Here is a 17,930-nt window from a genome sequence, read left to right on the forward strand (position 1 = left end):
AGGGAAGATGCTAAAACTGAAGTTTGTGCTACACTGTTTTTAAAGTCTTCACAAAATAGCCCAGTAATGCATTTTAAGATTGAGACAGGAAAAAAAAATCTATATATCCGAAGAAATAGACACAAACAAAATAGATAACAGGCTTACATTAATACAGGGTCCTGAGGCTCTGCTTTGAGCTCCACTTTAACTGCCACCTCTGCTGCTTTAGGGACAGGCTCAGCATCATCTTTCACTGCAGGCTCTTCCTCCTCGAGCCCAACCTCCATTGGCTCGTCAAAGTCCACCCCATCGAAGGCCAGAGCGTCATTCGCTGAGAAACAGGTACAAGATAAGATGCACGAAGGGGAAAAAATAGCAAAAAGCTAGCACAACTGTATCCATCTTTCTTACCTCCTTCTTCTTCCTGATCCTCCACTTTTGTCCTCTGCTTCTCCACAGGTAGAGCTGGTGTGGAGGGAGGGAGGTGGGCTGGGGTCAGGTCAGAAGGCGGCGGTCTGATAACTTTGGCCTTCAACCCCGTAGCTGTGGGTGACTCCTAGCATTACAAAAGTAACATGCAATATCTTAGCATGACTGATTTCAAAATGTAGAATCTGACCAGTGACAGAGTTTACAGATGCTAACAATAATATGTTTAAAATATTTTTAAGACTTTAACAGAAGTTTAATAAAGATTACCTTTGGCATCTGGGGTTTGATGGAAAAGGGGTTCATGGGTGATCCAAGAGATTTCTTTTTCTTCAGAGTGACCACTGGTGGAGGAGTCAGGAGATTTGGTTTCTGGGAAGACAGAGAGACAAAAACAGATTTTAAAACCAAAAATCTAAATATATCAGATTATGGACAGACAATGAAGAGGTGAAGAAGTCGGCTATGAAAAAAGGACTGTAAAACAACTGAAAGGTCACAGGTTTAATTCTTGTATCAGCACATCGTGCCCGTCATTCATCTTTTTGCACAGCATGACTTCTTGTTCATCCATTACACATTAGCTAAAAGCCTAAATGTAAATGTCAATGTGCCAGAACCATTTGGTTAATTGCGAGGAACACCTAATTCAATACTGCATTAGTTGACATTGAATAGTGTTTCATTATGCTGAAGTTGTGCATCGCTAGATCAGTGAGTCCAAACCTTTTTCACACCTTCTCTGTCACTGAATAAACTGACAACCCGAGTAAGTGACATGTTTTATGGATAATTTTATATTATGTTCAATGCATAACAATAACAGTGCCAAACAACTGATGCACTGTACAATAAACCCCAACAGTGAACACAATTATTGCAGGAAGTTTGTGTAAAATTAGGAATTTGGATGAATATTGAGGAGATTATTTCCTGTTAATACTGCATCAGAGATGAGTTTTCCTCATATTTTCAGGAACTTTTTACACAATTTAGTCTGAATTATGTATTTTCATTTATTTTGACCAAATATACATATTTAATAGGCTCAGTGTTTTGTCTCCCTGACACCTTGTCATTATTATAGTAGTTGTTTTAACTGTGTGCTTTTCTCATGTTAAAATGTATATCTCAAATGCAAACTGTGGAGGATTTTTCCAAAAACAATGCGTAGACTAATCTCTTACAATCATCACCTACAACCCATCAGAAGTGTGTGGCAGTGAAGTTTTGGCAGTTTTGGCCGGGACCTCCAGCTTGAGAACTAGTGGAGTAGATGGTGTGGTACCAACCTCAGAGTGCAGATCCTGTAAGATATCTCCCAACAAGTCATCTTTGGACAGGTCCACATCTTTCTGCAAGAGACAAAATTGTGCTTAAGGTCAATAAAAGACCAAGACAAAGTGAAGAGAATTTCCTTTATTTCAAGTTGAGATCAGCACAAGGGGCACTTGTAATAGAGACAAACACGACAGCAGGTCAGTGATGCTATCAGAGACGTACCTCAGCAGGTCTTTTTACATTACTGTTCATGAAGAGGCTCTTAATGGTGTTGGGTTTGGCTACAGAAACAGATTTCTTCACATTTTTCTTGGAGTCTGTTCCTTTAGCCCCTGCTTTTCCTGCAAACACAATTTTTTTTTTACCAAAAAAATTGTACAAAGAAACTTAATTGTTGGTTAATGTAAAAGTGTACAAACTTTTACCTTTTTTATCTTCAACTACATCATCATCCAAATCATCGTCAAAGATTTCTCTTCCATCCTCCACATATCCTGTTCCATCTGAGGAAAGAGCAGAGAAGCTTTGACATCAGACCTTCGCATCACACATATTTCCAGTGGACAGAGGAGAATGAGACTCACCGTCATCAATGATCCAGTCATCCTCTTGTCTGTCTCGTACCATCTTCGAGTACTCCTGCTCATCCACCTCCTCATACACACTTGTCATCTTCTCCACCTGGAAAGCATGAACACTTGTTGACAATTATCCCATAAAACAAGCACTGCTGAATGAATCAGACCCAAATGTACTATTCACAAAAAACTAAATTTGTACTTGTATTGTACAGCTTTTTCTCTTTCAATATGCACATATATATATATATATATAAACTTTACATAAAAATCTACACATATTATCCTTTCAATTCATTGCTGTATAATGTCGAGAATAAGTGACAACCCAAGGTGCTTGAGAAATGATTAATTAACTTGTTGTCAATTGATTTTCTGTCACTGATTAATCAACTCACCATCTTAACTCTAAAGGATAAAACTGACCTTCTCGGTGGAGGACAGTCTCATATGTGGAAACATCAAAAAAAATTTGGGGGAAACAATCTAATGTAGAGCCGCAGTGATTAGTTGATTAATCAATTAGCTAACTATGTTGACTGACTTTTATAATCAATTACTCATTTTGAGTCATATTTTTATGAAAAAATATCTAAACTTTTAGTTTCAGCTTTGGTTGCTTTACTTCTCTCTGACAGTAGACTGAATATCTTTGGATTGTGGACAAAACAGGGTATTTAAGGATGTCACCTTGTGCTGTGGGAAATAATAATCAACATTTTTTCATGGACCAAACAGCTAAGTGGGAAAATGATCATCCAGTTAATCAATGAAAATAATTGTTAGTTGCAGCCCTTTTCTAATGTTTAATTCAGTAAACATTTAGTCAAAACAGCTTACACTTGAGTGAAATTTGATAGATTTTCAAAAGACCCATATAGCTTCTTTCTCTGCACAGCAAAGGTCTTCCAGAGGCTGTCTTGTAAACCCAAAGGCCATGTCAGTACATGTTTTGATGGACCCTTACAGTAAACTGATGATGCCCTGCAATTTATTATATCACAAAGTGAGGTAACATTAAGCTGTCACACATTGAGTTTAATTAAATACCAACGATTACACACAGAGACTGTCAGATACCAACTGTTATGTACACAGATGCACAACTCTCAAGTTCCTCACCTCATATTTAATCTTCTCCCCCATCTTGGCTTTCTTAAGCTGCTCCAGAGCAGACTTCCTGCCCACCTTCTCCTTCTTCTCCCGTCTGGAGCGAGACCTTGCCAGTCCACAGGGATCACCTCCATCGTCTGAGAAGGAGGACACATGGACACGACACAGCAGCAGCAGCAGGTATGAATACGACAGTGTGATTTGCATATATCTATCCCAACAAAAATACCACTAATGCTCCGTTTGCGTACGTTTGGTTCGTTTGATGGGCGCAGGCGCAGAACATTCTTGGTGTTGTGCATAACAAAAAGTAATGAACTAATCCTCATGTAGATTACAGAAATTGTAACGTAACCATACGAAAAAGTAACAACTATACAAAAAGTAAAAATTAAAAGCAAAAGAAACAAAGTAGCTTTGGAGACAAAGTGGAGTCAGAATGTACTGTAGTTAGCTAACGTGACCTTACACTATATTATTCCTTTAGCAATACTAGACTCGGTTATCAAAATGTTAGCTTAGCTTGACATATTTTAATAAACACATAGTATTGATGGTCTTTGCGTGTCCCTTGCTGTACAATGACAATGTAAGCTAGCTCATATGTTAGCCAACTTCTCCGCTTTCCCTGCACGAGACCTCTAAAACCAGCTAATGGTAGCTTAGCATTCGACGCTTGACAAACACTCACCGCCGTCCGGAGCGTCCATGTCTTTGTCTGGGTTTGAAACCGGAGCCATTACTTTATCTTTATGTCTTTAACGTTTGCACACTGACACCAGGTCAACACAACAACAGGACAGTCCGCGCCAAATCGTCCCGGGGAAAGTCATATGCAGGAAGTGACATCACAGCACTGTCAGCCAATAAAAATGAAGCGCGGTCTCCACTGTTGTCCACAGGGTGGCAGTGATGTTCAATGTAAGTGATGTTTACTCCACAGCGAGCGCGAACAAAAAGTACAGTATTTCTACTGTATGTGAGACATGTTTACTGTCTGAAGCGCTGGTTCTCAAATAGGAGTCCGGGTACTGCCAGACTGCGTTTACATTCATTTAGTCGACAAACTATTTCCTGTCAATTTTCAGTTTAATTGTTGTAAGTTTTATTATTCAAACATAAACCACATTTTTAAGATGAAAAAAACACCAGTTGAACTAAGATGCTCTAGAGTGCGTGATTAAAAAAAAAAAAAAAAGAAAAAGAGCAAAAAACAAAAACAAAAACAGGATTTATGGGGATAAAAATATGGTGGCACAATGGCACCAAAATGTTTTTGCCTCTACTTCTACTAAAAACATTAAAAAGTCAGAAAGGAATGTATATGTACTAGAAATATATACTTGTTAAAAAACAAAGGCAACATCAATAAAATACATAGTGATAGGTTTGTCCATATAAGTGCCTCAAAACAAACACAGTTCTTGTCCTGAGGCATCCTTCACTGAATAATGTTTCAGGCGGTCCATGAATGATGCCCACATATTTACAAAGCCCAATAGCCATTGCATTTTTCCCCTCAGATAGCAAACTTAATCAACATTTTATCCACTGTCTAAGAGGTGGTTTCAACATTTTTTTTCCTAAATTCAACAAGGCATACAGATTAGATAACCAAAAATGTACCATATTTTCCCTGCCAGTCCATAATACAGCAGAAAACAGACTAAATAAATGGCTTTGAAATATTTATATTACAAAAAAGTACCTCATTAATGTGTTTCAATTGTGATTGGATTATTTAAGAAATCTGCAGGTTTTGTTCAGGACAATGAAACATTCTTATAAGGCATGTTTTTTTCCAATAATACAATAAAATCCAAAGGACAAGTATTGCTTGAGGTTCCAAACTTTGCTTATGGTGTCTGTACAGGATTACACCACTGGTCCCCCTCTTTAAAAAGTCACTGTCTATGCCTGTGTATCCTGATGAAGCTTGTTTCCATGGTGACCAGGCGGGACTTTGGAGGGCACAATGGATTCCTGTCCCAGATTGGGGCCACAGAGACACTACAGTGTGTCCAACAATGAAAATACAAAGCGTGGTTTGTCCTTCACCCCCAGAGCCTGTTTAAGCTTTTATACCACAATCACTGTGATAATTCATATTATCCACCTATACTGGATAGTATAGTGGGTTTATAACCACATTATCATACTGGTGACCTTATTGGCAAATAGTTTGTGTAGTTTGCATCAACTGTCTAACAATATGAACTGTTTTGGTCTGTGTTAATAGTTGCTATCCTTATGCCTTTTAGGCTACAACAGTGTTTTATAACTGTTAGTTTTACAGACACATTGTTAACTGTAGGCAAGGAGTACAATAAGAGGGGGGTTCATGAATGTATAGTCTAACAGCCGTATGGTTACTGTAAGGTCTGCTAAATGGACCGTGGCCCACAGTTGTCGCAGCTCATTAGCAGTGAGCAGCTGATCTGTCCTCTGACAGACGGACTGTTGTCGCTCTGCTGCACTCACCCGCAGCGCTGGAGCAAACAAACGCAAAGTCCTGCCTCTAGACTGAACAGCAGAGCAGACAGAAACGCAAGTGGTAAACAGCTTACTTTAGACATTTGTTTGGATTTGGACGGCATGGTGAAACAGCGGCGCGTCAGAGCGCGCTCCTGTTGCGCAGCTGTCGCGCCTCTTTATTGCAGAAGAGGACCACTGAAGGTAAGAAAACACGCATTCAAATTATATCTCTGGCTTTACTGAATTCTGTACAGTTCTTGTACTTGCGTGTTTTAACGATCAGACTACGGAAAGTTTTCCAAGAGTCTCGAGTGAAAGAGAAGCATAACATCCTATTTGAATTTGCCAAGTAGCAAATACACATCCTTACGGTAGTCAGCAGATCAGACTACTCACAAGTGGGTGTGTTTGTATATTTCACCATTATTTTAAACTCGAAAAAAAAAATGATTGCGGGCTGGCTCTCATTTACAATGACGTCGAATAAAAGTTTAAATTTTATAAAAGATATAAAAAGATAAAATAATAGATGCAAGGAAACAAACATATGAATACTGGTCATAAAAAGAAATAAAATAGTTCTCAATTCAAGTTTTACAAAATAGGTACAAACAGAAGCAGTGTGATTATTCATCATGTGACAGCTACTGTATATTTTCCTTTATTCACTAAATATGCAGCAAAATCTACGGAACATTCGATGTGATGAAAGTGAAACTAACACGGTTAGATTAAGTTTTGCAAGGAGTTGAAACGTTTGTCCCCCACTTATAAAAGCCATTTTTCCTTATCAGGTTCGTCGCAGACTGTCAGCACTTTATAGAAAAAAAAATAAACGATATGTTATACACTCATATAGACGCTCTCAGTTCACTTCAACTGTAAACCAATGTAGTGACACTCGGCACCATCATCTCACTGATGGTGCTATGGACCACTCCACCAATCCTCACCACTCACACTGCTGGACTGCTGTAGCCTTCCTCTGATTGGTCCTTTTCTTGGAGCTCTCTCCTCTTTTCCGTCGCCATGGTGAGAGCTCATCAGCTGCGAGCGAAGATCTTTTATTGAAGAGATGACTCACTCGCAGTTTACAAAAGTCAGACATGATAGTCCTACACAGATGTTTCCTTCTTTTTTAGAACAGGGAAGTGATAATGTCCCAGCAGTTGCACTGTGACCGATTCCAAATAAAATATATCAACTTTGTCACAGTGTACAGTGAGTGGGTCATTACTACAAAATAAACCTCACACATTGAAGCATGTCACCCTGAAGGGATTCATTTCAGATTAATGACCTACTCACTATATCTTGGATGAGAGGCGAAACGTCTTCAAGAACTCTGTCAAGTCCAGTTGCCTACAACAACCCTTGCTACAAATTCACAGACATCCCACTCACTACAGATTATCCTGTTTACTACATGGCTACTTACCCCACAAAATCAATAGTTTGACACAAAATATTAATTAAAAACTTACTTAATTGCTCTAAGAGACTCAGATCAGAACTGCACCCATTTCAACAGTCTGTTATTCATAGCAACAGTCTGCTCTTCAGAAATAAAAGAACTCAGAATATGTAATCAAACAATCAGAATTGAATATTTCACAAAGGCATGTAATAAATAAATATATTGCCTTCTGAAAAGGATAATGGCACAGAGATTGGGTTGCACAGGATATAACATCTGTAACATTGATGCCAGATGTGCGTGGAGAATTGTAGTAGTAATACAAAGCCCCCGAATGTTGAGTCAGTGCTAATCTGTCAATGGAGAGTAGAAAGCTTTATACAAGGTCTGAATATCTTGTCAACAGCATCAAATTAAGGGCAGAATTCATCCTTTGTGTGGTACCAAGAAAATCAGCAGAGTGAGATGTCTTCACTACCTCCTCTTCTCTGCAGCAGGGGATCAGAGAGGAGGAAGAGGAGGAGGAGGAGAGGGGAGGACAGACAGAGAGGCAGATCAGAGAGTGGGCGGGGGGAACAGAGGAAGGAGAAAGAGACTGAGCGGTGAGGAGAGAGGCATCGTCTCACTGATGCTGCTGAGTCACATAACAGAGCGACCACAGCCGCATCCCATGAGTCTTTGGGAATCATGGAGGAGCTTGAACACACCTGCCCCCATCCCCGGACGGTAGGGCGTTTAAATGTGTGTGTTTTCATGTGTCTTAGAGGTGTGTGTGCGTGTGACAGGGAGATGAGGAAGACAAAGGCTCCTGCTTCTCCCCTGTTACGAAACAGATCCTCTATAGCATGAGGCTGTGTGTGATGCTCAGAATGCTGAGTGGACATGTTTGAATGAAGGAGGAGAGGGGTCCTCACAGTGGACAACATTGCATTGGACGTCCTGCTGAGGGGACACTGCGGCAGTAAGGACAGAGAGCCCCCTGTCTCTCCTTCTCTTATCCTGGCATTCATGTCTGTCTCCTCCAAACGGTCCATCTTTGTCTGCTCGTCTTTACTGCTGTTGTTTTCTCATGCCATCTCCTGTCCCTGTTTCTCTTTTTTTCAGCTTTAATCCTTCTTAGGCCAGATGTTCTTTGCCTGTGCCAGAGAGAGGGCTTTACTAACCGCTCGTCCTGATAGGCCAGTCAGTTAGTTCAAGCTTCACCATCTGCTCTGTGCTAAGTGTTTGTAAGCCACCCCCCTGTTCTCTCCAAGGAATCATGGGTTATGAGATGCTCCCTCAACCCCTCTGCTGCTTGGCATCGAATTCTGATACCTGTCTAATGGAAACGGTGTCCAAAGCCAACTTAAAAACAAGGGAAGGATGTGCAAGTAAATGAGATGTACATACCATGAAAGCAGCCTCACATCTATGGAAATGTTGAAAAATTAATGCTTTCCTTCTGTTCCTCTTATAGCTGTAGCTCTTCACTTGCCTGCTTTCTGCTATACTATTGACAGACAATGGCACGCATGACGATTAAAATCCACAATAAATTGCCTGTTTTCATACCTCTAAATCGCTGCCCACATCTGTAATTTTGCAGTGATTTATGTAATGAATTGAAAGTGAAATGGCAATTCATTACAGCTGACTACAGGGCACATTGTGAGATAAGCATCTTTATACTCAGGAATGTTTTATATAAGTATAAGTGCACCCTCGCAGCTTTTCTAATGTGTATAATTCAAAATAGATCTACAAGGTTGAGGTATAAGTGGATAAAGCTTTATTTTGTACAAATACAATGTAAGTTTTGGTGTTTGTGTTGTTTAATAATGCCAACTTTTTTAGATTTTTTTAACCCGTCCTTTTGTTGACATTGTTTGTGGTCCTACACAAGCCACTGTTGTAAGTGTAAAATGGTTTTTGAGTTTACTCAACTGAGGGCTAATTTGTTGTGTCAACTTATGATAAGAAGTTCACCCAAAGTGTTTCTCAAGTTTGTCAAATTTAACATCACTACTCAGATCTACTCATGCACCGAAGTTTAAGGTAGAGTCAGTAGGATTTGTCCAAGCTGTCAGGACATCAAATACCAATGTTTTGGGTTGGAGAAATGTCCTAAGCACAGCAAAACAATAAGAAAAAATAAGGAAATACAGGCAAAGGGCAGGATCTCTGCACATACAGATACAACACTTTAGTGGGTCATAAGTGATGATTGAAAGGGATTATATTTATGAGTCCAGTTTTAAGGAAATTATACCTTTATACCTTTAAGTAAACTTAAGTTATTACATTTGATGGACTACAAACTGTGTTTTAACTTGACTTATACCATGTTCTAATCACAGCTGTGCACGCAGTTTCCAGTTCATTCAATGTAATAATTTAACTTCTCTTACAAGCTGAAGAAAGCACACTGAGTGAACTTCTTAGCTTAAGTTGTCACAACAAATTAGCTCTCATGTGAGTAAACTCAAAAAATCTTGCAGCTGGTTGCTTTACCTTTTTAAGTTTCTCAACTTTTCTCTCAAATATACTGTATATTCATTTTGTTTACCAAAAAGTCATTCATAATTGGAAAAATTCACATTATGTTACATAGTCACAGTCTAGACTTCTAGACAATCACAGATACAGAGCAGATAAATTGTATTTAACCCTGTTTACAGCTTGAGTCTGGCCTTCTGCAACATGTCATCACTGCAAATCCATGTTTATGAGCAAATATCATTAAATTAGAGAAGGTCATGAAGTATCAAGGTGGCAAAAGCAATGTAAAGTATGGTTTTTGAGCTGCTAAAGACACCCCATCGTCTCCAGAAAGGTTCCAAACAGAACATGATAGTTAAATCAGCTGCAGTTAAGACACAGCACCTCCCTTATGTGTATGTGTGTTTATTAGAGCTTTCTTTTGCAAAATTAATCCTGGCCTGTTAATAGTTGATGATTCTGTGGAAGTCACCTGTTCCTAGTTTATGCTGTAGCCTGTAATGCAGAGATGGATGACACAAGAACAGTCCAACTGTGGCAGGTTCCTTCCCACATCAAAAAGGTTTATGTGACATCCAGATTATTTGTTGCTGTTTATTTTCAACAAATTTCATTCGCCACCATTGTACTGGGTGGGAGGCAATAGGAGGAAATAAAACCTAAATGATCTGCATTGCTGCACAGATTTAATCAAATCTGTCTTTATCTCTGGGCTCACTTTCTTAACTCTCACTCTGCAAACCTGCACTGCTTTTCTTTGCTCTGTCCCTACCTGTGTGTCCGTGTAACACACTGTCATGCCACACTCTGGTTTTGTTGCCGTTCCTAGAGGATATGTTGACGTCATTTGCCAGTCCTGTCCACAGAGACCGAATCTGTTTCCATTTTTCATCCTCCTCTCTCTCACACCCCCACAGCTCTCTGCTCTGTGCCGACTCTGTGAGTCTCTGTTATTGGTGTGAATGAGATTCAGAGAATAATATTCCCTGCAGTCAACAGATGGCACACAAAGACAAATTTTCAGGCAGGCTCACGCTGCAACACTTTAACCTTGATGTAGCTACTACAAGTGTTAAAAGTCTCACCTTTAATGTCTTTTCATGCTTGGTCTGTCTTTGTTGTCGTGTTCCACCATCTTTTATTCTTTATCTGTTTCAATTACATTTATACATCTGAAAATACAGGTGTCTCATTTCTTGATCTTTCCCATCTCATTCTTCCTATTTGGATTTTAGTTAATTCCTGAGAGGCCTTCGACAGCAGATCAATAGTTTGACCTTGTTTTCTGCCACGTTACCACACATAGAAGTCTGCTCACACGCTCAGGGTGATCAATAACGCTGAGTGCAGCTCTGTCTGTCTCTCAATCCATTTTTCCCAATATGGAGCAGGCGTTTGCTGTTGGCAATAACCTAATGGAGGTTACTGTAACAGGAATTGGTATGGAAAGGGAGTGTACCACTGAAGTGATGGGTGCTGCTGGGTGTGAAGGTGTTGTAGAAACCTAACATCAGTCTCCTTCATACGTCCATCCTTCAAAATAAGATATCTGTGCTGTATTTTATGCATAACCCAGTCTCTTTGCCCTCATTTCTGTCTCAGACTTTGACAGAACCTGCCATCTTTGCCAGAGAGACCAGTTGTGATTGTCGCGCCCCTCATGAGAAACTCACCATCGCTCAGGCCCGCAGAGGCACCCCAGGTACAGCACACCTCCTCCTGCTTAGTTTCCTTCTCTCTCTATTTACTGTTACTGATTCTGCTACGGTGTAACTACTTTTCCATTATTATACTCTGCTACTATTACAATTACTACTATTAATATCACTATCACCACAACTGCTGCTACAAATACATCTTACTATTTTACCACTGATGCTAGTGCTATTATACTGTACTACAAATACTGCTAGTGCACCTGCTTATACTACTGCCTCTTGACGATATTTCTACTACAAGTCCAGTCTTATTACTATTGCTTTACTATTGCTGCTCCTACAGTATCACTACAACTAGTAGAACAACTGCTACTGCTACTGATACACTTTCATTTTCACTGTCAGTTGTCATTTGTTTGGTCTGTAAATTGTCAGAAAATTGTGAAAAATGTCAAGTTATCGAGTTTACTGTCATTGAAGGGTAAAGAAATCAGAAAATATTCATATTTAAGTAGCTGGAATCAGAGAATTTGACTTTTTTTCCCTTTTACCTAAACCAATTAATGGATTATCAAAATAGTTGCTGATTAATTCAATAACTGATTAATAGTCAATTAATAGATTTAACTTACTGTACTTTTGCTGCAGTATCTTATCTATTGTATCTATTTTTGTTGAGACAAAATGACTTTATTTTTTTCATTGTTATTTCAATGTGCACATGGAGGTAACAGCAGAGGCAAAAGGGTTAGACATGACGTGACAGACAAAACAAGAAATCTGACATCTGAAATCTGAGAATAATAGCTATTTTCTTTAATAAATGTCTCTAACCAATTAATTGATGAAAGTAGTAGGTGATCCGTTTAATAATCAATTAATAATTTATTAATTTTTGCAGTGAAGTGGAGGAGATGTAATGCTCACCGCTAAAGCAAAATAAATACAATAAGGGCATCAAACTGGATCCTGCTTTATTAACTAAACTGGACAGAGGCTATTTGTGTCCAAAAATCTAGTTTCAAGGCCTCCTCTATTTCATTTTTGTGCATTTTTACCGCTTATTCCCCGATAAATTTGTTAAATAAAATGATCATACAGCACATATGAGGTCAAGTAGTGTCTATTATATATGCTTTACTTATGTTTAAGACTACAAATTTGAAAAGTGAGGCTTGACGCTAACAATTCAAGGCTGCATTAGCTGCTGAGGTGCATTGTGAGTAACTGACAGAGAAGAATGCGTGGAATAATTATGCATTTTTTTAACTGTTCGTTGACGGTCTGATAATATTTTAGCAATGCTAAACCAGTGCTATCTTATTTTTATTTAGTCAATATGACCTTAAAAAAGATTTTGGTATTTCTGTCAAGGAATATGCAATATGATCTCTCATAATGCTGCTTTTCACCCACAGCCATTCCTCTTACAATGATAATCCCGCAGTTAGTTTTGATAAATGTGTTGTTGTTGTGTTTCTGTGGGTTTTCAGTGGACCGGCCGGTCAGAGTCTATGCAGATGGCATCTTTGACCTGTTCCACTCTGGACACGCTCGCGCTCTCATGCAGGCCAAGAACCTCTTCCCCAACACCTACCTCATAGTGGGAGGTAGGACCGACCCACAGAGACAACACGCACACACACATAGATACACACACATAGAAATTCCACTGCTCAAAATAACCCATGCAGACTTGTCTGCTAATGATTTATATGTTTCTGTGTTTTGTGTACGTTTTTCCCTCCCGTGTGTTTTGATCAGTGTGCAGTGATGAGCTGACCCACAAGTACAAAGGTTTCACAGTCATGACAGAGGTTGAACGTTATGAAGCCCTGAGACACTGTCGCTATGTCGACGAGATTCTGAGAGACGCACCCTGGACTCTCACACCTGAATTCCTAGAGAAACACAAGGTATGTGTGTGTGGGTGTGTGTGTGTGTGTGTGTGTGGGTGTGTGTGTGTGTGTGTGTGTGTGTGTGATTGTTTACATAATCTGAGTGTGAAACTATGCATGAAGCATCCAGGGGTTGTAATCACAAAACCAAAATGGAGCTCGGAGAAGCTAAAAAGTAAAGAGCATGTCAGTCCTAACTTTAGGACTCCCTAGAGGAAATTAAAAAAGAGTTTTAGCTCTAAAAGTAGGGCAGAAGTCTGAGATAAGTTAGAGGCTGTCCAGAAGACTCCAAGTCACCAAGACCTGGTCACAACCACTCACATGCTGCTGGGAATGTGCCTCACTGCATCAGTGATTTTGAAAAAATACTAGAAAATAATTAACTTTTAATGCATATTTGGCTGGCAGTTCGCTTTTCCGCCGTCTGTGAGAATTATTCCAAAAACTCAAGTGATATATAAATAAAGATACTTCAATTAAACAAATTTAATTTGGTTCAATCTAAATACATTTTTAATTTAATTCAAACTGATTTAACTTTAATTCTATAGTTTTTTATATAACATAATTTAATGAGGACTCTTAGTAGTAAGATCAGACACTGTGAATACACTCCCAGGACTTTTTTGACACTTTTTGTGTGTGTAAAATGTGTTTGTGATGTGTTGTGGAAATTCTCTGCTACTGGCAAAGAATGAAATAGAGACTTCTGCCGGTCGACAAGGTTTTTATTTTCTTTGCAAAGAAAAGGTCAATCAACACACAAGTGGAATGGCCCCTAAGGTGTGTTTCCCACCCTTTTGTCTGCGCAGGTATCGGCACCCTACTCAGAGAGTTTTTGCACTTGCCGATACATACATACCCTAGGGCCTAGGGTGTGTTTCACACAAGGGGTATCCAGCAGGGTTTTGTATCCAGGTGGGCGGTTAAGGGGTCCAGACATCACAATTTAAAACACAAAAGGACCTGGTATCTTGGTGAGAAAGCGGGAGGTGGGGCATCTCAAGTATCTGAACACACAGAAACTGAAATTACAATTACAGATCAAACCTGTGTCATGTACTACTTTAAGTATTTATTTTTTGAAAAAAAAAACAAAAAAAACAATACTTTGTGTTCATGTGAGCTATTTTTGTTTTTCTGTCCTTCTGCAAGTGCAGTACTTTCTGCCATACAGTTTGTGTCCTTTGATTGTTCCTCAGATCGATTTTGTGGCTCACGATGATATCCCATACTCCTCAGCAGGAAGTGAGGACGTTTATAAACACATCAAGGAAGCAGGTGAGTGTCTGATGTAAGGAAGATAAAGTTACTTTGTGTATTTCTTAAAATATACCTTGGGCAGTTTTCAAATTCAATGTGTTTTTTATCTGTGTACCAGGGATGTTTGTGCCTACGCAGCGGACAGAGGGAATCTCAACATCTGACTTAATTACCAGAATCGTCAGAGACTATGACGTCTACGCCCGACGCAACCTCCAGCGTGGCTACACAGCCAAGGAGCTTAACGTCAGCTACATCAATGTAAGAGCAAGATCAATGCTACACGTCACCATGACAGACTTTTTTCACAGCAGCCATATTGATATATAATAACAGGGTAAACACATTTGTTACCAGTGACACTAATGAAGGTCCAGTGAGCCAACACGCACAACAGCAGCTCTCTGACCCTGAATGAAACTGAACCTTAATTAGTATCATTGGTAACAACTGTGTCTACCTGAAAAAGGTCTCTTGTGTAATACTGACTGCTGCTGTCTGAGGACGCTTCAGTTAAAGGGACAGTACACCCCAAAATAAAAAAACGCATATTTTTCCCCTTGCCTAAAGTGCTGTTTGCTGTTTGCCTGTTGTGCTCAAATTTCCAGAAAATACATTTGAAAAATTCAACAGCAATGACTCCCTCCACAAATAACACCTTGGTTGCTGAAGATAATCTACATGAGCAGTTTTATGGAGGAACTATTTTCTCTGTACCGAACTACACCCATCAGCCATATCACGGCGCGAAAGAAAGTGTACAAATGTTAATGGGGAGCTTGAGAGAAATGGCATTTCCATTCTTCATTGTACATGTGGCGGAATTGAAAAGAAATTTGGCTTTGACTTTGACTTGTAACACCATTCCTCAACATTCACTCGCCCTCAGGAGAAGAAGTACCGGCTGCAGAACCAAGTGGATCGAATGAAGGAGAAGGTTCGCACAGTTGAGGAGAAGAGCAAACATTTTGTTTACCGTGTGGAGGAGAAGAGCCACGACCTCATTCAGAAGTGGGAAGAGAAATCCAGAGAGTTTATCGGAAACTTCTTAGAACTTTTTGGGCCAGATGGGACTTGGGTAAGCAAATATTTGATAAAGCAAATAACTGCCATCATCATCATCATCAGTTGGTGGTAGATGTTGGTAAAAAAACAAAAAACAAAAAGTGATGTCAGTCATTATCTTATAATTGTAATAAAAGGAGTATTTTTGGAAATGAACATCTATTTTTGAGGTATGGACCTTTGCACTGTATGCACTAACGTTCACTCCCTTTCTACAGAAACAGGTGTTTCAGGAGCGCAGTGGACGGATGCTTTCCTACGCACTGTCCCCAAGAGAGTCACCCTGCAACAGTCCTCCCCGCGAACTGTCCCCTCTGCGCTCTCCCTCACCCCCGTCTCCCCCCGCCCGCTGGCATAATGCACGGCCCTCGCCCCCAACCTCCCCCAAGGGAGCGTCTGCCTCTATAAGCAGCATGAGTGAAGGTGATGAAGATGAGAAGTAGATGGACTGTTGAACACACACACACACACACACACACACACACACTTCACACACAGTACACTGCCTGGGAACTGTTTGCGCACACACACACAAACACACACATACTCCTACAGACACTGGCTGGATCCTGAAACAGTTCTCCTCAAGGAAGTTGCTCATTTGCAAGGCAGACGGTGATCATGGGAAATGAAGTTCTGTGCTGCAGAGCTAAAAAGCCATCGTGGTCTCTGTTGTCTGGACAGAACAAAAGACAAATGAAGAAGAGGATGAGGATTTACTGTATGTACACAGTGTCACATATCATAGGACGGTCCAGAATGCTTTGCAGCATCTTTCAAAGGATTTGCTTTGGGTCGTCCAGTGCTGATAGACTGTCCAACAGCCTGCTCATGACATCACCTCATCGTTTTTGTCCTGTTCTGTTCAGTTTTTTCTTTTTTTTTTTTAAAGATGCCAGGATTTCTTGAGACTACTGTGTCCACTAGATGTGAAAATCAGGCACAAGGTTACAGAACACTGTGCATGACAGAAAGAGGATTTATTCATCACAGTGTATTTTTGTGCTTGTTGAACTGAGAGCTAGAAATTAACGAAAAGCAAGTGCACACACTAGATTAGCAGAGGTGAAGTCTTGGATAACCTCTTGGCACTCAAACACATAGTCTGTTCTAGTTTTCACCATTTTAGCATCAATGATTGGCAAAGAATATAAAATTCAGTGACCCATAAGCTTTGATTCACTTGTTCCCACACTGCAGTTATGACCACTTGACTACAAAGACAGATTAAAACTGATCCCAAAGAAAAAAAATAAAAATAGCCTGGGAGAACAGCAGCCAGTATGTTCTTTAAAAAAATCTTTAGTAAAAGACAGCTAATCACCTCCGTTGTACCACTTTGTCTGAAATACAACAGCATAATCCTAGTTTTAAAGTTCATGTGCAGAAAATATAGTTTTGAATTGAAAAGTTCAGTCCTGAAATGAACCTCTTAAAGGGTGACTGTGGTAGTTTTTAACCTGGACCCTATTTTCCCGTGGCTTTGTATCTAAGTGACTAATGGAGACAACAATTTTCGAAACTGGAAACAGGCTGCAATGTAATTGCTTTTGGCAGTTGTCAAAGTCCACAAAAAGTGCTTGTTTTTGCCACTTACAGGCTCAGTGCCTGGTTGCATAGCACAGCTTAGGCTTCTGTTTCCCTGAAATTTTCCTCGTAGGATGCCTTTGGAAAATAGAGTTGTATAAAATCACCATTAGGAGAAGGTCCTTCGTAACCATTTTCCTCAGAAAGTTTAAAGGGACGTTTACCAGTCTCTTAAAGGTGAAATAATTTATGGTAGATAAGACAGTGGCTGAATTTATGTTTATTGAGTAGGAGGTGGAGATACCAAGACACATTTTTTCAGGACAGAGAAAACCCACTGGACATCTGGAGTTTTATTGAAACTCAGCAGTTCTTTGTCAGCTCCTGCCACCGTTTGTCTGTATTCTTTCCTGCTGTCACAGTAATGTCTTCACAGAAGTAGACTACTGGACTCATTTACAAAAAATATCGTCCCTATTAGATACTTATACACAAGAACATGGGAACATAGAGTTCAGGTTGAAAAATACCAAAGTTACCATTAAGATCTGAGTGTTGGACTTCACCTAATCTGTAAAATGCCTATTAGATAGTCCCAAAATACTTTGATTATGATGGGACAGAAAAAAAGCCTTCATTTATTAGCTTCTTGAATGTAAAGTGAGTCTTCGAGACCACATCTACAGTAGAGAGTAATGTAATCACTCTAATTTCTAGTCAAATACCATTAAAAACACACAAACCCTTCATCACCACAGTCATTAAG

The 17,930-nt window shown here is 39.6% G+C and overlaps 2 protein-coding genes across 5 annotated transcripts in view; one reads left to right on the forward strand and one right to left on the reverse strand.

Annotated features, from left to right (window-relative positions):
* The window catches only part of pola1 (polymerase (DNA directed), alpha 1), a 71,184-nt gene extending 66,954 nt beyond the window's left edge, over positions 1-4,230 (reverse strand). For both annotated transcript variants that reach the window (XM_084747090.1, XM_084747091.1), the window contains exons 1-9: positions 4,075-4,230; positions 3,393-3,520; positions 2,277-2,373; positions 2,118-2,195; positions 1,915-2,033; positions 1,704-1,766; positions 682-783; positions 394-538; positions 148-313 (exon numbers count right to left, since the gene is read on the reverse strand). In XM_084747090.1, the coding sequence (XP_084603216.1) occupies positions 148-313; positions 394-538; positions 682-783; positions 1,704-1,766; positions 1,915-2,033; positions 2,118-2,195; positions 2,277-2,373; positions 3,393-3,520; positions 4,075-4,123 (947 nt within the window). In that variant the 5' untranslated portion in view covers positions 4,124-4,230. The remainder of the gene's footprint in view (positions 1-147; positions 314-393; positions 539-681; positions 784-1,703; positions 1,767-1,914; positions 2,034-2,117; positions 2,196-2,276; positions 2,374-3,392; positions 3,521-4,074) is intronic.
* On the forward strand, positions 3,490-17,509 carry pcyt1ba (phosphate cytidylyltransferase 1B, choline a). 3 transcript variants are annotated; one of them, XM_084747089.1, is made up of 8 exons: positions 3,490-3,563; positions 11,356-11,455; positions 12,905-13,021; positions 13,176-13,327; positions 14,512-14,590; positions 14,691-14,833; positions 15,462-15,650; positions 15,856-17,509. In XM_084747089.1, exons 1-8 carry the CDS (start codon positions 3,537-3,539, stop codon positions 16,078-16,080), a joined length of 1,032 nt encoding a protein of 343 aa, XP_084603215.1. In that variant the 5' UTR covers positions 3,490-3,536; the 3' UTR covers positions 16,081-17,509. The 3 variants fall into 3 exon arrangements, with proteins under 3 accessions (XP_084603215.1, XP_084603213.1, XP_084603214.1); XM_084747087.1 differs by lacking the exon at positions 3,490-3,563 and adding an exon at positions 5,842-6,059; XM_084747088.1 differs by lacking the exon at positions 3,490-3,563 and adding an exon at positions 7,813-8,001.
* Positions 17,510-17,930: the final 421 nt, after the last annotated feature.

Source organism: Lutjanus erythropterus, chromosome 21 (genome assembly GCF_056507025.1).
Source record: "Lutjanus erythropterus isolate fLutEry1 chromosome 21, fLutEry1.hap2, whole genome shotgun sequence".
NCBI lineage: Eukaryota > Metazoa > Chordata > Actinopteri > Lutjaniformes > Lutjanidae > Lutjanus > Lutjanus erythropterus.